This window comes from Boleophthalmus pectinirostris, unplaced genomic scaffold (assembly GCF_026225935.1).
Source record: "Boleophthalmus pectinirostris isolate CB_2022bp ecotype Guang Dong unplaced genomic scaffold, ASM2622593v1 HiC_scaffold_7, whole genome shotgun sequence".
NCBI classification, from domain to species: Eukaryota; Metazoa; Chordata; class Actinopteri; order Gobiiformes; family Gobiidae; genus Boleophthalmus; species Boleophthalmus pectinirostris.
In genome coordinates, this window is record NW_026571473.1 from 1,008,276 (window position 1) to 1,031,757 (window position 23,482).

Genomic DNA, 23,482 nt, shown 5'->3' on the forward strand with positions numbered 1-23,482 from the left:
AGAAAACACACACTGCACTCAGCTGCACACCACTTTTCATTAGCATCTGTGACTGGAATCAAATGAGACGCTTTAAGTGCCAAGGTTATGTTGTTTTTAAGTGTGTTTCTTCTGTGTTTCATACATTGATTTTGTGAGTAGAATGGGCTAAAGAATACGTGGTAGAACCATTAACCTTGGGTGTGTTTGGATGCATTTAAGCGCCCTGGGAAAGCAGAGGACTGATGGAGGAGATTCTCACAGATGAATCGTTACCAGTTTTAATTAATTGTGACTCGATGTGTGAAAATGAGAAATGAATGGTGCGCGTGATGGACTTATGGATTTGAATGAGTCAGTGTGAGTGCAGTGAATGTAGAATGTGACAGATTGTAAAGCGCCCGATCTGTTTGTGCTGATAATAAAGTCACTCTGTTACTGTTTCAAAGAGGCTAATGCACGTTAGCTGTGTAGTGAGAGCTTTAAAAACACAGATGAGCAATGACCAACTAACAGAGGTAGGTAGTATTCATTTACATTTACTCAGTTACATTTACTTGAGGAACTTTTTCTGATTCTGATGAAGAAATTGTTCTTTACAAGAGCGCTTTTCTAACAGCATTAATGACATAAAATCATTTGAACATTTGTGTTTCTTGCAGTGCTCCTTCAGATATGATTTATTTTCTCATTTTTGTGTCTCCCAGATTTTGTTAGCATTTTTAACAAGCCATTTTGCCAGTCTTCCCCTGTTTTCAGCTCCACTGGTACACGCCCACTGTGATGTATGCACTTCCTTCTCCAGTTTGATTTTCTTACTCGGTGATAGACGTAGGACTGGGCAGCATCCTCTGCTCTAGTGTGATGTGCAGCTGTCCACAGGAGGGGCCCAAAGCCTGTGGTGCTTTGTTCAGTTTTCTATCGTAGAAGTCAGAGGACTTGCTTCATTTTAGATTGTTGAGATTTAAAATGTGATCCACAGGTGTCACAGACCATATATAGAAGACACAAGCAGAATATGTCTAAGAAGAAAAGTGATGTTTGTGAAATATTTTCTATAGTTCTTACATAGACTAGAGGAAGATCTTCATAAATGACTGTGTGCTGATCATGTACATGTGTGTTCCAGCTCCCTCTCCCCTCTGGACTCATTCCCACGCCTGGACCCTCCCCCTCCCTCAGGCAAGAAGAGGGTCCCCCGTGCCCTCAAGACCACCCAGGACATGATGATCTCCTCTGTGCCTGTGGTCTCCTCCCCCGAGTCCACTGACTCCGCCTCCTGTCCGCCCACTCCTCACAAGAGCCCGCCCACCCCAGAGAAAAGACCGCCCACTCCTGAGAAAAGACCACCCACTCCTGAGAAAACCACACCCATCATCAGCCCGGACATGCTCGCCGCCAAACAGGAAGAGGCGGGACCAACAGAGAGTGAAGCAGGAAGCACAGGTGAGCAGCCCCGCCTCTCAGTATAAACCACTGCAGTGTCAGTGCCGTTTTAGAACATCACAACATTCTACAGGCCAGTCACATTTAATACAGTTGGGGGCAAATAAAATCAATCTCCATTTGTAGCTATTGAAGTGTGTTCCTCTGCAGCCCCCATAGACGCAGACTTCACCCACACTCCAGACCTGGATGAGGCCAGTCGGATCGTGGAGGCCGCTCTGGAGCTCTCCATCCCAGACCTCATCAACAAGGGCCCTCCGGAGGCGTGGCTAAAGGGGGGCGGAGCCGACCCCGCCCTGGGCCCCAGTCAGGATGTGCCTCTGGGAAACAGCTCCCCCTGTGGGAGAGGCGGGGGGGAGGACGCAGACGCACACAGCAGTCCAGACCTGCTCTCCTTTGAGTGAACGAGAGAGAGTCCAGTGTTCTACCAAAGACGAGAGTCATGCCAAAAAGAACCTAAAAATATGGTCACATTATGTCAGTTCAAAATATGAATCTTGATTTGAGTCAGTTTGATTATTTTAGCTGTATACTAGTCCTTGATTTTAAAGATGTACTATGTAACTTTTCTGCTGAGGGCTGTGCCACTTTCTTGTCTCCATGAAGATGAATGATATGGTGCTGCTTGGAATGTTCCACAGTGTAGCATTAACTTATCTTCCTTGTATTTAGGTCATTACTTGTGCTTGTATTGCTGAAAAACAGCTTGAAAAAAGTTTTAAAGATTGTTTTGTTTTGTTTTTTTACTGTGAGCTCTGCTTGTCACCATGGAGATGATATTGCATTGCCTGGAATGTTCCTCAGTATGGCATTCATTTATCTATCTTGCAATTAGTCAACTGCAGATGCATTTATTACTGTGAAATACCTATAAAGTTTTTGAAGTTAAAAACCTTTTACAAGTTTCTTCTTGTCTCCACAGCGACAGTCAAATGCCAGTCTGTGGAATATTTGGCACAGCGACTACAGCTTCATCAGAAAAGTTACACCGTCTTCCTTTAAAATTATTCTGACAATGTATGTGTAGTTATAAGCAAAATAATCTGTCAGATGTTTTGCTAATTAAATAGTTTTCTTACTTTACCGAAAGAGAATGAAGAATTTAATCTATAAAAATAAAATCATTCTTAAACTTTCACATAAATTGTAAAATCTTCTCAAATCCAGATGAATATTCTGAATTGAAGTATGTGACTGATCTGAGAGAATATAACCTCCAGTCCATTCCCTTAAGTTTCTATGTATTTGAACATGAAACAGTTATGCAAAAGAAAAAAAAGTGTGAAATGTAAAACAAAAATCATCCAAATTTGTTCGAATTCCAATTCAAATCGGGTCACATGGTTTGGACATGTGACAGACTGAAAGGGACATGTGGACACCAAAGACTGAAGGGACGCTCGCTGGAAATAACATGGTTTATATGAGTTTAATATTTTATCATTTAGTTTATGATTTTTATTTTAATATTTCTATTTCTATTTTCTAATCAGCTGTGGCATTGCTCCATATGTTGCCTTAAACTGAATGTAATCTTGATGATTTTTATGTCTGTACAGGTGAAGCCTCTATACACTACATTATTTGGACGACTGGTGATTCCATATTTAAAGGTGCACTATGTAACATTTTGGTTTGTGGTCCATCACCTGCTTGTTTCTATGGATATGTTATTGTTTTGCCTGGAATGTTCCACAGTTTGACATTAGACATCTCTACTTTATTCAATTACAAGTGTTTTTATAGCTCAAAATACCTAGAAAAAACAGACATTATGACTGTGAGCGGGGTCGCTTCTCCACAGATCTGACCTGTAACTTGGTCTGGTTTGATCTCCATGTAGATAGAAAGGGTTTAATTCTATACTGTCAAACTTTTCAGACAAAGCATCTGCATGGAGAAAAGTGTTTGATGGACTCTCCTCCAGAAAAGTTACACAGTGCAGCTTTAAACCTGCCAGACTGATTCATTTGAAATAGTTTATTTGTTTTGTTTCTTTTGTTGTTTTGTGTTTAAAGGGCCTAGATTACACAAAATTGACTCATGAACTTGAAGTCATGTTATGATGTTGTTTTTTCCTCAAAAACAGAGCTGGACTTGTGTTGTTTCATTCACACATGTTTGAGTAATCCTGGATTATGAAGCAGTTTACATCTCAAAGCTCCTAAAGATCACAATGCTCTGTTCCACCTTGTGATGTCATCAAGTGGCAGTTTTTAATTCAACAGCTAAATTTTTGCCTCAATTGAACTGCTTTACTCTACAGTACTCTAGAATATACATAAGTTGCTGCCTTTTTAAAAAATATTTTAATTTCATCATTTGCTCATTTGAGATTCCCACAGAAAGTCTCCAGTTCCTTCTGAGGTTCAACAAAGCTGCAGAAAGTGAAACAGAGTCTGCACACTTACTCTCAATCTGCATTTAATGAATGACAGTGTTTTGGATCAGTGGCCACTGCCGTATAAACTTTCTGCCTGCTGATTGGTTAACCAATCTAAAAGTGAGCCACAGGAGATGTCCACACAACACACTATAGAACACAACATACACTGTACATAACATGAGCCATTACCAAATCCATTTGTTATCATCGGGTTAGTAAATTACTTCTGAAATAAATAGAACATATAATGATATAACATAAGACTAAAACAGTAGATGCAGCTTAACAAATTGGCAATTCCTGGACTGCAAATTCAAATGATTCTAGTAAAGGTGTATGGACTTTAAAAACACAGTGGAGCACTTCCTGTATTACCCTGACATCACAAGGTGGAACAGAGTGTTAAATGTGAAGGGTTTGTGTGTTAAATATGTGTGAATAAAACAAAACACAACTCCAGGTCTGTTTGTGACGAGAAAATTACATTTGAATAGATCCAAAAATTACACACACACACACACACACACACACACACAAAAGGCCCTTTTCTTCTACCAAACTGACTTTTACTCACTACAGGGCGTCTGTCAGTTAGTATCATGTTGACAATAACTATGCTGCTAGTTTGCCATTTCAAAACTGCTTCAGTGCTCTCTGTTGCCAGCAGGTGGCAGAAGTTGTAATTCCAATGTAGTTTCAGTTTGAATTCAGTGTCTTTAAGAGAGTGCCTGTGTTGACCTTTTAGTGAATTTGGAGCAGGGGCTAGAAACAAAAATCATAATTCATAAATGTCTAGACGGCAAATTATTCTCATTAACTTTTATAGCTTTAATTATTATCGTCGCCGTGGCATTTAACGAAGCAGGCTACAATTTGTCCTGCTTTACAGCTAATTGTTGTTGCTAATTTCTCAAACGCTGCTATGAAACTTTTGATAATATTAATTCTAGGTCTTGCTGGTTTTTGCATGTCAGATAATGGAGGAGCAGAGTGCAGAGTGACTTTTAACTTTAAACAAAGGGAAGTGTAACCTGTATTTCTGGAAATGATAAATGCACAAATGAGAAGTTTCATTAGTGGGATGTACGCTGATTGTGTTGTGATAGTGCTCCGAAGGGGGAGTGAGCAAAGGGAGAGCGTCAAAAACAAAAGTGAAACAAACAAATATATATATATTTTGGCAAATATAGCATTCTCAAAACAATAAAAGGTCACATCGTGATCTAAATATGTTATGTGTTAGCAGTTTATACTCCATGTTCCCTAACGAGTATTTAGTTTGACAATTTCAGATTTGTTTTTTGACCCTCTGAGGCTGCGGTAGGGTGAGCAAGTTCAACAGATGTGAACAGAGCTTTTAGTATTATTTTCGAAGCACAGAGAGACCAAAGAGGCTGTATTTTGGCATTAAGACTGCCAACAGTACTGGAATGTAGGGCTGCATAATTATGGTCAAAATGAGTAGATATGAGTAATGTTTGGTGGTTCATGTTTTTAAAAGAACTCTATGTAAGATTTGTATTTTAAATGTCATAAACTCAGAAGTTTATGTCCCCAGATACAAGATAAACATGTTAAATCACATAGAGCTTTTACTCACAATTATAACACTGATTTATTCTTTAACATCAAAACTTTGGACATGATGGACAAGTTGTTTATGGTATCATTTAATTCTGGTTCAAGACAATTGTCCAATCAGAAAGCAGAATGAGCTGTCTATTTGCAGGTTCAGCTCTGGAGACACAGGATCAGTTTGTTTGTAGTAACTTTTGAAAAAGGTGAGAGCTCAGGATACATCCAGCTCCTTTAAAGTCTCTGATTAAACTGTTTTTTAGATCCAGAATGAGCATCAATATGATTCAGAACAGAAACAGTATTTCTTATGGATCCTGATTCAAATGGTTTTCCTGCACAGCCTCAGCAGAACGTTGTCAACATGAGGATGTGATGAGACAGTTGGATGTGTTATGGTGGACCAAAGTCTCACTCTTCCCGCTGTCTGTGAGCTCATGAGGCGACGTGAGGGTGACCTTAAAGCAGATGTGACAGATAAACCTCCTAAAGCCTCTGTCCTCATGCTGAATGGAACAGTGCGCTCAGTGTCTGCCCACTAGCCGTAAGGTTGCCAGTTGGATTTTGGACACCCCAGTACATGTGATTGTTGTGTCGCTGGGCAAGACATGCAGTCCACATAGAACAGTCCAGGTTGTGACAAGAAGGGCATCAGGAAGTGAGAAGGATTGGTCAGTAACAGTCTGTTTCTGTTCTTTCAATTAGGAACGAAAAACAATAAAATGGAAAAACAGTTTGTTATTTCATTATTCTGTTTTAGTGTCAAACAACTTAAAAAAATAAATAATTTTGACCTTTAAAGTTTATTTCAAATAACACCAATCAAAAAACAGTCCTTGTGCCTTTTTCAGTTTTGATATTTTATTCTCTCTGGTTTTATTTGCTCCGGAATTTCTGCTGCTAAAAGAACTCACCTGAAAAATCGTTACAGTTTTGTGGACAAACATCTTGTCTTCTTTTTTAGCGATGCGTTTACTTTCATGTAGTCTAAATCTTTTTTTTTTTTTTGTTTGACACTAAAACCGTTTTTCCATTTTATTGTTTTTTATTGTCATTTGCTGCATGAACTTTTTTTCCACACACGTTTTAAGTCATAAATTGTCTTAGGCACAAATGGAAAAAATGTATAAATCCAACACATTTGATAACAACGTTCTCTTGCTTGTTTCCATGGAGATGTTATTGCTTTGCCTAGAATGTTCCACAGTAGAGCATTAACATAGCTGACGTATTAAATGAGGTGTTTTATTGGTTTAACACACCTCTCCACAGATCTGACCTGTAACATGAGACATTATAGACAAAGTGACAACATTTCCATGGAGACGAGCTTTTTCACAAGATAAGCTTAGATAAGCTTGATGCCCCGCCCACCACCTCCTCGGAGACTTCCCATGATGCCGAGCAATGCCCTTTTTTGGAGGTCAGGGTCATGTCCGGTGAAAGAGAGGAATGTACCAGGATGTGAGCGCCCTTTGTCTGTGTGTGTGTCTGTGTGTGTGTGTGTCTGTGCGTGTGTGTTTGTGTGTGTGTCTGTGTGTGTGTGTGTCTGTGCGTGTGTGTCTGTGCGTGTGTGTCTGTGTGTGTCTGTGCGTGTGTGTCTGTGTGTGTGTGTGTCTGTGTGTGTGTGTGTGTCTGTGTGTCTGTGTGTGTCTGTGCGTGTGTGTTTGTGTGTCTGTGCGTGTGTGTCTGTGTGTGTGTGTCTGTGTGTGTCTGTGCGTGTGTGTTTGTGTGTGTGTCTGTGTGTGTCTGTGTGTGTGTGTGTGTCTGTGTGTGTCTGTGCGTGTGTGTTTGTGTGTGTGTCTGTGCGTGTGTGTGTCTGTGCGTGTGTGTCTGTCGTGTGTGTGTGTCGTGTGTGTCTGTGTGTGTGTGTGTCGTGTGTGTGTGTGTCTGTGCGTGTGTGTCTGTGTGTGTGTGTCTGTGTGTGTCTGTGCGTGTGTGTTTGTGTGTGTGTCTGTGTGTGTCTGTGTGTGTGTGTGTGTCTGTGTGTGTCTGTGCGTGTGTGTTTGTGTGTGTGTCTGTGCGTGTGTGTGTGTCTGTGCGTGTGTGTCTGTGCGTGTGTGTGTCTGTGTGTGTGTGTTTGTGTGTGTGTGTGTGTTCCTCCGTACACATACATGCAGAAACCCACAGTGTGATGTCACTGCAAGGTTTCAGCTGGATGTTGTGGAACACTCCAGGCTTTTATTAGGTGTGTGTTGCCCTCTGCTGGTGACAGTGGGAAGTGACACACTTTGTAATGACACAATAGCTGCAAAGTTAATTATAGCAATAGTCTGATAGGTTCAAGTGCTTCTGTAGATGAACACACGTGTGTGTGTGTTAAAGAGGAAACCAACTCACCAAATATGGCCTTAAAATACAAAATATGTCAATGTTTTTTTGTTGTTCTTTTAATGTGGAAGTGTATTGTCTTTAAAACTATTAATAATAGTAAAACATGCAACAGATTTAGGATTTTATAATACCACAAAGTTTTGAATTCACTAAACATTGTGATAGAGGACACCGTTCCCCTGCACACCGACATACACAGGGTGTCCATTTTGCAGGCCAATCATTTTGGTAATTCTTGTTGCAATAACCTAAAATTTTTCACAGAATGTTCAGAAACAGATGAAGAATTTATATTTAATATTTTATTTTTGTTCTGTTTCCAGGTTGAGCCGTTCACTCCCAAAGAGACTTTTGCTTCTTGGAATCTGCTGGACACATGTGTGATCCTTTAGTCCTGCAGAAGATCCTTCTTCTGTACTTTTTTGGTACCAAGTCCAACTTTGTGTCAGTTGGTGAAGAGTGTGTGTGCATCAGATTCCAAGATGCAAAATGATTTTTCTTTGGGAGTGAACAGCTCAACCTGAAAACAACAGCAACAACAAAACATTACATATTAAATCTTCATCTGTTTCTTTACATTCTGTGAAAATTTGAGGTTATTTCAACAAAAATTTACAAAATTATTGGCCTACGAAATTATGTCAATTTTTCTGAAACACCCTGTATATTTGGGCCAGTATATTTATTTCTTCTGCTTAGCGATGAATGTTCCTGAATAGCTCTTTAGTCTCTGGCATCTTCACTGTATATTCACTAACTGTTCCTGTGATCTCGACGCTGCTCTTGTTTGAAGCAATAAGACTCCAACCACTTTAACAGACACATTTTATACTTGTATCATGTTTTTATCTTGTTCAAATTGTCTTGTGTGTTTTCTAACCAATGAAGGAAATGACTTATTTTCATATAGAGATTTTGTTAAATTGTGTAATTAAATATAACTGGATTCTATGATGTATGTATTTTTGCAGAAGTCATTTGATGATTTGATGAAGGAAGTGCACGTTTGCTGCATATTTGATCAGTCTGTGATGTAATCCAATGTTTTTTTAATAGAGACAAATCTGACACTGATGTTTGTGTGTGTTTTTTTAATAATTTGCATTTCTTTAAAATTGACTTAAGCACCTAAACTCCGCCCACAAGCACAAACAGAACGGCTAAACTGGAGGAAATACCTGGAGGACTAAAGGGAGAGAGAGGGGGAGGAGGGGAAGGGTCTGGAGGACTAAAGGGAGAGTGAGGGGGGAGGGGTCTGGAGGACTAAAGGGGAGAGTGGTGGGAGGGGTCTGGAGGACTAAAGGGGAGAGTGGTGGGGGGGGTCTGGAGGACTAAAGGGGAGAATAAAGGGGAGGAGGGGAGGGGTAAGGAGGACTAAAGGGGAGAGTTGGGGGAGGGGAGGGGTTTGGAGGACTAAAGGGGAGAGTGGTGGGGGGAGGGGTCTGGAGGACTAAAGGGGAGAGTGGGGGGGCTGGAGGACTAAAGGGGAGAGTGGGGGGGCTGGAGGACTAAAGGGGAGAGTGGGGGGGTCTGGAGGACTAAAGGGGAGAGTGGGGGGGGGTCTGGAGGACTTAAGGGAGAATGAGGGGGAGGAGAGGAGGGTCTGGAGGACTAAAGGGGGGAGGAGGGAAGGGCTCTGGAGGACTAAAGGGAGAGTGAGGGAGAGGAGGGGAGGGCTTTGGAGGACTAAAGGGGAGAGTGGGGGGGGGATCTGGAGGACTAAAGGGAGAATGAGGGGGAGGAGAGGAGGGGTCTGGAGGACTAAAGAGAGAATGAGGGGGAGGAGAGGAGGGATCTGGAGGATTAAAGGGGAGAGTGGTGGGGGGAGGGGCCTGGAGGACTAAAGGGGAGAGTGGGGGGGTCTGGAGGACTAAAGGGGAGAGTGGGGGGGTCTGGAGGACCAAAGGGGAGAGTGGTGGGGGGGGAGGGGTCTGGAGGACTAAAGGGGAGAGTGGGGGGGTCTGGAGGACTAAAGGGGAGAGTGGGGGGGTCTGGAGGACCAAAGGGGAGAGTGGTGGGGGGGGAGGGGTCTGGAGGACTAAAGGGGAGAGTGAGGGGGAGGAGGGGAGGGGTCTGGAGGTTTAAGGAGCAGCATGAGCCAGGTTTTTGTGTCAAACAGCTGGCTATAATCAGGGCAGTCATGTGTGATGTCATATAGTACTTGACATTGCAGTGAGCTCTGGAGGCAGCACACACTTGGATTTAGGCGTTTATGACCAGAAAGCTCCTCATTTGCTGAAAAATAACGAGGAACAGTAGAATGCTGTTAAACAATGGATTTAGTGCTTAGTTCCACTTTCATTTACACAATGTGAATGATCCCAAAGATCCCATTCAGAGTTGTGGAGCTGATGACCCCGGTCTGCACACATGTTCAGAGTGGTTTGGCTTTCCCCAAACTTCATCTGCCTGCCCTTTTCATATGTCCAACACTGACTCCTGTGAGCTTTAAGTCATGTTATAAGTAATGCTGTTCTCTCCTCCAAAACAGAGCTGGCCTTGTGTTTTGTTTCATTCACATGTTTGAGTAACTCTTTAATTCTGTCTACATTTCCAAAGCTCAAAATGCTGTTACACTTTGTGATGTCGTCAAGTGGTAGTTTTAAGGTTAACTGATAGTTTAACCTCAAACGAACTGCTTTGCTCTTCAGTACTCTACAAACATCTTGCTTTTATTTTTGTTATTTCTTTTGTTCCATTGAGATTATCAAGCACATCTTGTATTACAAAGTAGAGTGTTTTTTGTTTTATGAGAAGAACTCAGCTCATGACTAGATAGATCAGAAATAGTACAGTTCAGGCCCTTTAAAAGCCACAGTCATGTACGTGGGAACACTCACGTGTGTGTCATTTGTAATGTGGCTTTAAAGCTCTGTTCTAATGGCTTTCTGTCTGGACACAGTGGGCAGAGGTCAGATAGAAGTGAAATACATTATTGACTTAAGTATACAGTATATTGGCTCTACTCCGAGCTCTTCTCAAGTGACCCTGGCCATTTTGCAGAGTGACTGTCACTGTAACAGTGAAAATGTAAGGGCTGAGCCAACACATACTTTAAGACTTGATTTCTGTTCTATGAAGTGAGCGAAGGTTTAGGCCCATATTTGATCAGAACAATAGTGTCAGTGGTTAGAGCACTTATCCCAAGCCAAATTAAGATCATTTATATACTCAGATCTATGCAAACTGCTGTTGTGTCCTTAAGGCAAGACACACCTCTCTACCAGATGAACTCCTGTTGCCCACCTGTGGTGCCCCCTCTAGGCACCACTTCACACAGAGATACTTATACATCAGTATTCATAATCCTTATCATTTTCAAAACAACAACAACAACAACAAGTCATCTGCACAAACTTGCCACCCCAGTGAAAAAAAAACATGCTCTAAACATGTAAACATGTTTAAATCAACTATAGCTTTTACTGATAACTCTTGTAATGCACTGATTTATTCTTATCACAAAAACATTGGACATGATGAACAAGCTGTTATAATTTGGTGTTTTGGTTCAAAACGATTATCCAATCAGAAAGCAGAATAAGCCTCAAATGAACCTCTGATTGGTCACTCCCTAAACCCTACCAAGAGCCAGTGCTAGTGCAGCTTGTGCAGCTCAGGGAGAGAATTCGGGAGAGTCTGAGCATCACATGAGGTCTGGTCTGTTCATATAATGAGAATGAGACACACTGGGATGTGTCTCTATCTGCAGTGCGAGTTTAAACAGGGGGCCTCTGCAGAGTGGGCAGACACGGTGCGCAGACACGGTGCGCAGACACGGTGCGGTGAATAAACCTGAGCTGACATCTTTGTGAATGACTGATGCACATCAATGAGAAACAAAGATAGAAACACTTGAGTCTCAAGTATTTAAATGCTCAGGCACACAGAAGCAGACTGCCCCCTGCTGCCCGTGGACAGCATTGCACCTTCCCAGACTTAAACAAACATTACTGATAATATTCAAACCTCTGTGATGTCATTACTTTGCCTGAAATGTCCACAGTATGGCATTAAACATATCTATCTTGCATTTATTCAACTACAGATGTTTTTACTGCTCAAACACACCCTGAAAACTTTCAAAAATACAGATAAATGGTTCTTAATGTCAAAGGGGTCACCTTGTCCAAGGATCTGACCTTGTGGCATCACCTGCTTGTTTCCATGGAGATATGATGGTGCTGATGGGCAAGTGACTGAATTTAAACTTCTGCTTCATAACTCTTCAGACAATGATTGCAGCGATTATAAAATTCCAAATTCCTGTAACAGGCTCATTTTCTTTGCTCTCATTTCCATGTGTGATTGACAGGCCATTTGAGTGTGTAATTATTTAAGAGGCTTTTTCTTTTCTCAAAATCACAAAATTCTGAACTAAATTAAAGTAGACTGTACAAGAACAGATGAGTCATTTCTTTAAACCTGTGCAGCTTCTAATGTGAGTTTGGACACAGCACAACCTATCATGATCATTTAATGTGTGTGTGTATGTATGTATGTATGTATGTATGTGTGTGTGTGTGTGTGTGTGTGTGTGTGTGTGTGTGTGTGTGTGTGTGTGTGTGTATGCATGTGTGTGTGTATGTATGTGTGTGTATGTGTGTATGTGTGTGTGTGCGTGTGTATGTGTGTGTGTGTGTATGTATGTATGTGTGTGTATGTGTGTATGTATGTGTGTGCGTGTGTATGTGTGTGTGTGTATGTATGTATGTGTGTGTATGTGTGTGTATGTATGTGTGTGCGTGTGTATGTGTGTGTGTATGTATGTATGTGTGTGTATGTGTGTATGTATGTGTGTGCGTGTGTATGTGTGTGTGTATGTATGTATGTGTGTGTATGTTTGCGTGTGTATGTATGTGTATGTGTGTGTGCGTGTGCGTGTGTGTGCGTGTATGTGCGTGCGTGTGAAACAGAAGAGTCTGCAGTGTTTAGGGTTGGTTCTTCCCCACTTCCCTTCTGCGTTCAGAGCGTCGTAGTTATTCATCACGATGAGTTTATAAGTGCTTCTCACAACTCTCCGATGCCAGAGCGTGGTGTATAAAGCATGCTAACGTGCACTTCCTGATAATCGGATGCTTTATAATGAGATGCAGACAGTACACAGCAGACTTACTTTATCTCAAGAGCTGCATGTGTCCTGGGGAGACACATTTTGAGGTGGTTGAGATCACATGAGGCCTAGGCACAGACAGTCCCTTTATTTATTTATTTATTTATTTATTTATTTATTTATTTATTTATTTATTTATTTATTTATTTATTTATTTATTTAATTAGACAAGGACAATACCATACTGACTTGTCGAAGCCTGATCCTGTCAGATCTCAGAAGCTAAGCAGGCTGGGCCTGGGTAGTACTTGGATGGGAGACCACTAGGAATTCCAGGAGCCACAGGGAGGTGCCAGTGGTAAAAAACTGTTGTTGTGTCCTTAGGCAAGACACTTCACCCACATTGCCTAGTGTGAAAGTGGTGTGAGCGTGAGTGATGGTGGTGTTCGGAGGGGCTGATGGCGCAGATTGGCAGCCTTGCTTCTGTCAGTCTGCCCCAGGGCAGCTGTGGCTACAATAGTAGTTTACCACCACTGAGTGTGGAGTGACTGAATAATGAACTGTAAAGTGCTTTGAGTATCTTGAAAGGTGCTATATAAATGCAATCAATCAATGCTCATGTCCACCTGTCATCCCTGAGCAGATTGATTAATTGACCTTAGCTATAACTGTCCTTCCTGGAGATCTGTAGCATGTTTTGGGTTGATGGGGGAAACCCATCCAGACACAAGGAGGAACATGCAAACTACACACAGAAAGACCCACACAGGGCGACCTGGGGATCAAACCCGGAACCTTCTTGCTGTGAGGCATGAGTCCCAGCCACTCAGCCACTGTGCCACAGTATGTCCCCATGCTGAGACTGAGAGGGATGAGGCAAACAGAGAAAGAGAGGAGAGGGAGGGACAGAGAGACACAGGGCTCACCCTCCTCTGGGACACAGACTCTGTCCTGTTCATGTGGTTTGGGTCATAGAGGGGGAATAATAATACAGATACCCATACGGTCTGTTTCAAACAGAAAAAACACACTTTTATTTGGGCTCACATTTGTCTCAAGTATTAATGAAAATGATGACAGCGCTGCTACAGTCTGAGTGTGTGTGAGGTGCTACTGTCCTACCACAGCCGTGTGTGTTTGTGATGAGGTCAAAACATTCTAACACGGCTTGAAGCCCATTTTGTGTATTTTCACACTCTGGTGTGAAAAAAGTTGTTTTGCAAGTTTCAAATAAGTCTCAAGTCTTTGACCTCAAGTCCGAGTCAAGTCCCAAGTCAAATACAGGCAAGTCCAAGTAGAGTCTGGAGTCACTGGCCCATAAGTCCAAGTCAAGTCCAAGTTGTCTGCTTTGAGCTTCAAGTCATTTCAAGTTTTTAAACCAAAGTACCAAATATAGCTTAGATTTTAGCAATTTATATGAATTTTAAACTAAATTGTACTTAAAAAAAAATAACTGTGTATTTATGTATTGAGTATTTACAGAGTATCTAAGAGTTGTAGAAATGTTCATTTTTCCTTTTTAAATGTCTTGACAAGATTTTAGAGTGAATCATTAGAGTCAGAATAGAAAGAATTCAGATTTAAAAGTGCTTCTCAAGTCTTTTCAAGTCACAGGCCTCAAGTCCAAGTCAAGTTCCAAGTCACTGACCTTCAAGTACAAGGCGAGTCACAAGCCTTAGTCCATTTTATCAAGTCCTAAAAATAGTGACTCAAGTCTGACTTGAGTCCAAGTCACGACTTGAAAGTCCCCACCTGTGTTTCAGGGTAATGCATGACTATGTTCATACTTCCTTAACAAGGAAAACGTTATTGGCTCCAAAAACTCACCATTATATGCAGATGTCCTCTTTTGTGACATGCACTGTTTAATCAGCTCCCCCTGCTGGACACTTACTGTCCTTACATAACCATGACCATCACAGTGTGTAGAAACTTGAGGCACAGTGACGGGCAAGTCCAAGTCAAGCCCCAAATCAGACAGAAGAAAAGTTCAGGTCAGGTCCCAAGTCCTCTGCTTTGACATTCAGCTCACTTTATTATTTTTGCAATCTACGTGATTTTTAAACAATATTTTGAAATCATTGTAACAAATGGGTGGTAATAATATACAAATGTCACGGTATATTTATTGTGGTATTTTGGAGAGGGTCACAGAAGTGTAGGTTCTTGTAGAATCTTTACTGAGATAATTCAAAGAATTCATCATGTAGTTTGCACTGTAATGCAGCAAAAGATCATTGTTTACGCATTTCGCCATTTTTTTTTTGCTGTTGCTGTAACAAAACAATGTCTTTAAGCCAAGAGACATGTAATCCAGTTTATTGTGACAACCCCCAGACCACTAAGACATATGACGATACAGTTGAACAGCACTTCAGGGACTGTCCTGTTTCAGTTTGTTCCTGTTAAATTAAACACCACAAGTGTCAACTGTCAACAGAAGTATTTTCTATATTTTATTTGAGAAGAAGCATCAAGTCATAGGGCTCAAGTCCAAGTGGAGTTACAAGCCTTAGTCAATTTTATCCATTCAACTCTCACATCCTCAAAAGAGTGACTGAAGTCTGATTATACTCAAGTATAATAAATTGTCCCTTGTCCCCTCACCTTTAGACAGTGTATAGTTCTGAAAGTCTGAATGTGTCACATCTCCTACACCACACATCTATTCAGACCGCAAACATTATCATATAAACACCGAACAGCAACCAGTTTGTCAAAAACAACATTTATTTAAAAAAGAGAAAACCTAAATAAAAACAAGATCATGTTTCCCACTATTACACCAGCAGGGGGGTACAGAGTTTTCTGTTCAGCTCAGTGAGGATGGCAGCACCATCACGGACATGGGATTTGGCGTTCAGTGGTACAGTGTGGCATTTGATCTGAGATGGTACAGTCTGTATGCAGTACTTTATGTCTCTCTAGAAGTAGTAGTACTGATGGCAGTAGTACTAGTTATCCATGAGCAGTGAAGGTGGTGGTTAGAAGGTGTTGCGTGTCTCTGTGGGTCTCTGTTGCTGAGCCAGTTTGCCGTAGCCTCCTCTGGCAGGATCGTAGTCCTGACGGTACTCATCTCTCACCTGAACGCACACATACAGAAACACACACACATATACACGCACACAAACACACACACATATACACGAACACAAACAGACACACATATACACACACCAGGAGAAAATCAGATGGAGGTTTGATATCGCACCAAATGTGACTAGAGTAAAGTATCATTAGATTCATGGTTTTACTACAAATCTGGCATAGTCTTTTCTAGTTTTTCCATTTTTAAAGTTAATAATTTGACTTGTTGACATGGGCAGCAGATAGAGGGAATTCCACAACTGTTATCTAGCAAGCATAATACAAACATGGGCCAAAACGTGTCTAAATTACACAATAGTTATGATTATAACACCTTTATTTTAGTAAATCAAAGTTTAAACTGTCAGAAAAAAGTAGTTCCTTGTCCCTGCCTTTTGGATGGAGTTTCAATGTGCTTGACTGATAGTTTTACAACAAAGAGAAATATTTAGAGAATCAGGACAAACATGAAAACACATGAAAAGACTATTAGTGATACAGTCTTTCAAAAATAAACTGTAATAGCACACTTGGTTTGTATGTGAACAATCTGACCTGTCCTCCAGACTTGCCGCGTCCATACTGGCGGCCCTCTTTAAACCCGGCATCCCAGTCTGTGCGGATGATGCGGTCGTCCAGCCTCGTGCCATTCACAAACCTCATGGCGTTCTCTGCGTCAGTGCGAGTGTAGTATCTGACACAGGGTTAAGGAGCACAACAGCAAACAGCAGTGCACTGCTAGTTACCGACATGATCCTTCATGAGTAAAGCCTCCACGCTGAAGTGTTTCAAGTCTTGTTTTAAGACCCACTTTTACTCTTTGGCTTTAACACCTCAGGAGTTGTGTGCTCCTCTGTATGTTATTTTTATGGGTTTGCCCTTTTATTTATTGATACTTTGACTGGTTTCACTGCTTTTCATCTCAAGTTTGAGCGAAAAGATTCACATTAATTCAATGATCCCACTTTTACCACTTTTTGGGTCAGACTCAAAAATGTAACACTGTTTTAGACAATGGGAAACAATCACAAGCTCTACGTTCTATTCTCACAGTCAAACACGTGAGCTGTGTTCAGTCACAAATGGTCACATGCTGCTCAGCGAGGGCAGTCAATAAAACTCATACATCATTTTATGAAAGTGCTTCCCGACCACTGTGAGGCGACGTTTAACTCAATATTTCAGACTTCTGTTCATGTCTTAGCTTTGGTTTGAAGAAAAGCCTCCAGCAGTGTTTGAAGGATACTCGACGAAGCAGAACCCACAGGCCGTCTTCTTGATCTTGTCCAGGCCGATGATGATGCGCTTCACATCTCCACATTTGGCAAACAGCTCATGGACCTGGAGAGAACAGCTTCTTTATTACACAACGCCAAACATCCAAGTATCATCACACGAGTACAACGTGTCCTACCTGCTCCTCCGTCGTATAGAACGACAGGTTTCCAACATATAACGTGTTGCTCTGCTTCAGCAGTTTCTCCTGTTCATAACGATTACCCTAAAACAAACACACACGCACGCGCACACACACACGCACACACACACAGGTCATTAGAACAACAAACTTAATATTACATCATTTCCTGATCTCTGTTCTGTGGTTCTGTTCTAATGCTGTTTCCTCGTCACTCACACCTGGACTTGTGTTTTGTTTCATTCACATGTGCTCCACTGTGTTTTTAAACATCATTCACTTAAAATAGATTCTGTAGAATCATTTCAGTTTTTTTGTACACTTGTACAAAACAATCACTTCATGACATCACAAGGTGGGAGTGGACTTTGGAGATGTAGAAAAATAATAAAGAGTTACTCAAACATGTGTGAATGAAACAAAACAATCCAGGTGTGTTTTTGAGGAGGGAACACAAAAGAATATGGTATAATGTAGGACTTCTAAAGGTCTTATTTATTATTAACCAGAACATGCCAAGTACGCACGTTTTCTCTTTAGCATTTTGATGTTGCATGTCATAATATCGTGCTCTGTTGAGTTTCTTTGCAGAAAAATAAGCTCGCCTGTTGTTAGCATGGGAGGCTGGCCGTTAGCACAACACTAAAAGAGCGGCTCATATTTGCTCTTTTCTCTCTTCTGTGGGTTCGGTCTGTACCTTAAAGTGCTGGTCTCTGTATTGGCTGATGTCGATGTAAGAGTCGCTGTTCAGGGCGTTTAGTTTGGCGGACATCGTGGACTTTGATTTATACAAAGTGAACGAACCGCAGCAGCAGCACCCGGAAGGAGACGCAGCGCACAGGTCCGCCCTCTAAAACAGCCCGGGCGGAACAAGGACTGGGCAGATGAGCACCGGCCTGGAGCCTATGGACCACAGAGCGTATAGAGATATCTATCTATCTATCTATCTATCTATCTATCTATCTATCTATCTATCTATATCTATCTATATCTATATCTATATATCTATATCTATATATATATATATATCTATATATATATATATATATATATATGACTGTATATCTGCTACACAGTCTATGCCACGGACTTCAAATCATCTCTCTCTCTCTCTCTTTATATATATATATATAAACGTAAACACACACCACCATCATCATATTGTATCAGTGTATAGTAAAAGTAAGAAATAGTCCCTAAGCCAGTCTGTGACACTGTGATTTCGCTAAGTGTTAAGGAAGTTAATATAAATAAGTAATTAGTCTAAAGTTAAGTACTAAAATAACTTAACTAGTAATCATTAACTAATTAGGTTATTACTAGTCATTACTATTAGTTAAATATTACTAGTTAAGACCTGACAGCGTTTACCATGCCTATGGGTAATTAAGTACTAAGTATTTTCAAAGTATTGCAGTGTTAAGTTACTTAGTACAGTGTAGTACAGTGTAATTAAATTAGATTTTTAAACTTCGTTACATCTTAAAATGTATTAAAAGATGATGGTAAAAAAGTCACTGCTCTTTAAACGTCTATGACTCCGGCCTGTACCTGAACCAAACAAACACAACAATGATGCCTTTTCACAAGTTTTATTATCACAATTCAGCTTTAAATTCAGCCAGGAATTATAAGGATTTATTCAAAATATGACAAATAAAAAAATCAATCATGATGTGATGAGGGCCTGTCATTATGAATGTGTGTTACTCATGTCAGTGTTTATGAGTGATTATGTCATGATGAGTCAGAGGATGTTTGGAGCAAAGAGGTCATCTGCTTAGTCCAGATGCAGAGGTCAGAGGTCATGGATGTATGTGCTCCTGAAAAACACAAAGACCTTTAGAGTTAGTGACGAGTAGTGGGAAGAATACTTTGAAAGTGTGTTCCAACACATGGTCCAATCAGAGAACTGTGTTCTGAACACTTTTATCTGCAACATAGAATCAGTAACGACTTAATGGTTCTTTCACCATAGGGTTGTCAATAGTATCAAAAATCATGTACTGATCAATATTAAAACTAGTATCAAACCTAGATGTTCATTTAAGCAGGTATCAATACTAAAAAGTCCCATTGACAGAACAGAAATGAACCTTTCCTGAATGTCTTTAGAATGATGTTGAGCTGGATCAGAACAAGTGTCAGAGCACATAGACCAGTATACACACATGGACCAACATGAACCTACTGCACCACTGACCATCACACACATATAAGACACATGGAATAGAAAAGAAAGTTCTACCATTTAATGCTGAAAATTATATTCTATTGTCTAAAAAAAACTTTTTAAAAGGATCATTGTGATATTGAATCATTACTGTATATTTGAAAACACTTGATTCTGTTGCCTCCCTCATAATTGCATATTGGGATTATAGATGCATTTATTCTGCACCAGGCCCAGTACAGATTTCTCAGCTCCATACCTGGTCTCTGGTCTCCTCTGGTCTGGCCTCAGAGCTCAGTCCTCCTCTCGATGCTGAGCAGCTCCACCTCAAAGATGAGTGTGGCTCCTCCGGGGATCTTAGGGGGCGCTCCTCTGTCTCCATAGCCCAGCTCTGAGGGGATCACCAGCTTCCTCTTCTCACCCTCACACATGCCCAGCAGCCCCTGGTCCCAGCCTTTGATCACCTGAGGACATGACACCAAACATACAACCATCTGACAGGGAAGGATTCTGTAAAAGGACAAAGAACCCAGATCTACATCCAGGGTAAAGAAGGAATAAACAGAACTTGCATAAAACAAGTCTAACTATAAGTAGCCTAGTTTAAGGAAGGCAAAAACAACAGACTTGGGCATAACCAGATCTAAATACAGAATTGTCCAAAACTGAAACCTTCAGGACCAGGCCAAGAACGCACCAGAACTAAACCAGGATAAGCAGCAATAAAGGAACCATATGTATGATTTTTATTTGAAATGTCATAAACATGACATGTTCAAGACAATTACCCAATCACAAAGTAGGATGAGCCTCACGTGTGTCTCCTTGGCCTGTCCAGTTCCTCTGCTGAAGTCCAGTTGAAATGATCTACTCAGTAAAGGCCTGCTTTATAACCTGAGGCCTCGTTTAGACATAGTTTAGTATTAGTGCTTCGTCCTGGAGTTCAGTAAATTGTATTCAGTCTGCAAAGACTTTAAAAAGTGCAATCACACGTGAGCCTGGACTGTCAGAGCTTTAACCTGCATCACCACGTCTGAGTTCAGAGCCCCGGAACCCCCCGGAACCCCGCGCTCACCTGCCCCGTGCCCAGGGTGAAGGTGAAGGGCCGGTCCCGGGGGATGCTGCTGTCGAACTCGGTGCCGTCCTCCAGGCGCCCGGTGTAGTGCATGTGCAGCACGTCTCCTTTGCGGGACTTAACGGGGCAGTGGTCCACGCGTTTCTTGATTCCAATCTGGAGCTTCTTCTTGTCGGCGCCGCTCACAGCCGTGAGCAGCACGGCCAGCAGCAGCAGCAGGGTCCGCATGGCTCTGGACACGTCCGGAGGGATGAGGCCGGAGGTTTGGAGAAGAGATGAGCCGGACAGAAGCGCAGGAGAGGGAGATGAAGAGGGAAAGATGACCCGGCAGAGCTTCCGACGTGCTGCAGGAAATGCGTCCGACTGCACACAACCAATTTGCAAATACATGTAAAAGAAAAAAGAGGAAAAAATGCAAACAGACTCCTTCCCTTATTTTAATAGACCCATGCTCTTTCTTCACATTTGTCCTGTGGGGTTTGTAATGGACTGTGTGGACGTGCAGGTACAAAAGCAGCACGTGATTTAACTTGAAGGAGAAAAATGCAATGAGAGAATGAATCAAGATTTGCATCAGGTCACGGGTGTCTGGGTATATATATATATATATATATATATATATATATATATATATATATATATATATATATATATATATATATATATATATATATATATATTAATCCTTTCTATAATATTGTCAGCTGTTCCTAGTCATCTTATGGTTATTTAATGTAAACTAGGTACATATGCATCTTTCTGGTCAAAAACATAAACATGACTCCTGGCTCTAATGGCCACTGAAATTTTAAGTAGTTGGTGATATCACTTAAGACTGCCCTGATTACAGTCAACAGCTGCTGTAGGGGCGGAGTCTGAAGTGTGGATACCGGTTTGGTCGAGTGAGACTCCATCAACCAATTAACTGACTGAAATGAGTTTGGACAAAAAAAAAAAAAAAAAACATCTAACGACGTGGTGAAGTGGTACACTATAGTGTCTCATCAAAAACATGCCTGAAGAGGTTTTTGATGTCAGCCATAAGTATTTTAGCAATCTCTCCCTATCTGAACCCTCTTTACAGTTCACAGTACGAGCCTGTACAAGGCTCCGCCCACAAGCCTACATCGCCCCTGCTCCCACACAACAATTTTCCATAAAAACATGATGCAAAACTACACAGCAACTGGACAAACCTGATGTGATGTGCAGGAGTTTCATTAGTGGGAGGCACACTGATTGTGCTGTGATAGTGCTCTGAAGGTGGAGTGACTTTGCAAGGAGAGCAAAGGGAGGGGAGGCTCAGAGTGTCAAAAACAAAACAGAAATTTATAAAATGAATACAGCATTTTAAAAACAATAACATGTTGGTGTAAATATGTCATGTATTAGCAGTTAAAGCCCCACCAAACTAAAATAGCCCCTCTTTAAAAGTAGACTCAAAAAAGGGTCAAATATGAAGTTATTATGTGTATGTGTATGATTTGGTTTGTACAAGTAAAATATCCAACAGAAGCTACATGTATGAATGTATGTAATAGTATGTATGTATATGATCGATCAGATAAGCCGTCTTTTACATTTACACTGTAGTCTGTGTGCCGCAGGTTGTGAAACTTGGATCTGAATCTTTATCTCAGTGTAAATGGACACTTCCCGTAATCTACAGGATAATCCACATAAATGCACATGACTCGTGGGATTATGGTCATAGAGAGCACCTCACGTGTGCTCCGGTGAGTACTCCCTCTGCCCTCTGGCCCAGTAAGCCTCTGACCTGCACTGCTATTCTCTGTCCTTATTTCCTTTCCTTCATTCCTCTCTTCAATTTTGCAAGAAATGGGTGAGGATGTCAGTGAGGAGAGAGGAGACACAGAGAGGAGATACAGTGAGGAGAGAGGAGACACAGTGAGGAGACACAGTGAGGAGAGAGGAGACACAATGAGGAGAGAGGAGACACAGTGAGGAGAGAGGAGACACAGTGAGGAGAGAGGAGACACAGTGTGGAGAGAGGAGACACAGAGAGGAGACACAGTGAGGAGAGAGGAGACACAATGAGGAGACAGTGAGGAGAGAGGAGACACAGTGTGGAGAGAGGAGACACAATGAGGAGAGAGGAGACACAGTGAGGAGAGAGGAGACACAGTGTGGAGAGAGGAGACACAGTGAGGAGAGAGGAGACACAGTGAGGAGACACAGTGAGGAGAGGAGACACAGTGAGGAGACACAATGAGGAGAGAAGAGACACTGAGAGGAGACACAGTGTGGAGAGAGGAGACACAGAGAGGAGACAAAGTGAGGAAAGAGGAAAAACAGAGAGGAGACACAGTGAGGAGACCTAGTGAGGAGACACAGTGAGGAGACACAGTGAGGAGACACAGTGAGGAGACACAGAGAGGAGACACAGAGAGGAGACACAGAGAGGAGAAACAGTGAGGAGAGAGGAGACACAGTGAGGAGACACAGAGAGGAGACACAGTGAGGAGAGAGGAGACACAGAGAGGAGACACAGTGAGGAGAGAGGAGACACAGAGAGGACACACAGAGAGGAGACACATTGAGGAGAAGGTGTATGGAGTTTAAAAACACAGGAGGAAACCACATTAGAACAGAACAGAGGCGTGCTGTTCCTCTTCAGTCTTTCTGCCTTCTGACTGGATAATGATCTTGAGAACCAAACACCACATTGTCACATAAATGAATGACAATTCATGTTTTTGTAATAACAATAATGTAATAAATCATCTTTACAATGTTATCAGTAAAATATATATATTTGATTGAAACATGATCTCATATCTGCACACACGGACCATGTTTATGAGATTTATAATAAAATGTTGGTTTAAACCTAACATCCCTCTCTCTGATCTAAACCCCAGCACCTGCACTTGTCATGAGTCAGAGCTAGTGCAGCCTCTGCAGCTCAGGAAGGGAATTCTGGAGGTTGTGAGCTT

At 41.5% G+C, this 23,482-nt stretch overlaps 3 protein-coding genes across 4 annotated transcripts in view; 1 reads left to right on the top strand and 2 right to left on the bottom strand.

Moving 5' to 3' along the window:
• The window catches only part of LOC110162772 (carboxyl-terminal PDZ ligand of neuronal nitric oxide synthase protein-like), a 193,626-nt gene extending 186,438 nt beyond the window's left edge, over nucleotides 1-7,188 (top strand). The window contains exons 13-14 of the mRNA XM_055164636.1: nucleotides 1,109-1,425; nucleotides 1,576-7,188. Coding sequence (XP_055020611.1) covers nucleotides 1,109-1,425; nucleotides 1,576-1,829 — 571 coding nt within the window. The 3' untranslated portion in view covers nucleotides 1,830-7,188. The remainder of the gene's footprint in view (nucleotides 1-1,108; nucleotides 1,426-1,575) is intronic.
• An 8,297-nt stretch (nucleotides 7,189-15,485) lies between these two features.
• On the bottom strand, nucleotides 15,486-18,135 carry ncbp2 (nuclear cap binding protein subunit 2). The gene is made up of 5 exons (XM_020927735.2): nucleotides 17,975-18,135; nucleotides 17,275-17,361; nucleotides 17,107-17,201; nucleotides 16,416-16,554; nucleotides 15,486-15,856 (listed from the first exon to the last, which is right to left on the bottom strand). Exons 1-5 carry the CDS (start codon nucleotides 18,047-18,049, stop codon nucleotides 15,758-15,760), a joined length of 495 nt encoding a protein of 164 aa, XP_020783394.1. The 5' UTR covers nucleotides 18,050-18,135; the 3' UTR covers nucleotides 15,486-15,757.
• Nucleotides 18,136-18,853: 718 nt separating this feature from the next.
• Nucleotides 18,854-20,888, bottom strand: fkbp2 (FKBP prolyl isomerase 2). 2 transcript variants are annotated; one of them, XM_055165336.1, is made up of 3 exons: nucleotides 20,526-20,885; nucleotides 19,710-19,914; nucleotides 18,854-19,100 (listed from the first exon to the last, which is right to left on the bottom strand). In XM_055165336.1, exons 1-2 carry the CDS (start codon nucleotides 20,751-20,753, stop codon nucleotides 19,738-19,740), a joined length of 405 nt encoding a protein of 134 aa, XP_055021311.1. In that variant the 5' UTR covers nucleotides 20,754-20,885; the 3' UTR covers nucleotides 18,854-19,100; nucleotides 19,710-19,737. The 2 variants fall into 2 exon arrangements, with proteins under 2 accessions (XP_055021311.1, XP_020783391.1); XM_020927732.2 differs by lacking the exon at nucleotides 18,854-19,100 and having other exon boundaries at nucleotides 19,709-19,914; nucleotides 20,526-20,888.
• Between the last annotated feature and the right edge of the window lie 2,594 nt (nucleotides 20,889-23,482).

What these genes read in the sequence shown, in the direction of transcription:
- ncbp2 (XM_020927735.2), bottom strand. Translation starts at nt 18,049, where the DNA reads ATGTCCGCCAAACTAAACGCCCTGAACAGCGACTCTTACATCGACATC. An exon ending in TCTATACGACGGAGGAGCAG is followed by an intron (nt 17,202 to 17,274) that starts GTAGGACACGTT and finishes TGTTCTCTCCAG; the next exon opens with GTCCATGAGCTGTTTGCCAA. An exon ending in TGTGGGTTCTGCTTCGTCGA is followed by an intron (nt 16,555 to 17,106) that starts GTATCCTTCAAA and finishes ACCCTGTGTCAG; the next exon opens with ATACTACACTCGCACTGACG.
- fkbp2 (XM_055165336.1), bottom strand. Translation starts at nt 20,753, where the DNA reads ATGCGGACCCTGCTGCTGCTGCTGGCCGTGCTGCTCACGGCTGTGAGC. An exon ending in TCACCCTGGGCACGGGGCAG is followed by an intron (nt 19,915 to 20,525) that starts GTGAGCGCGGGG and finishes TCATGTCCTCAG; the next exon opens with GTGATCAAAGGCTGGGACCA.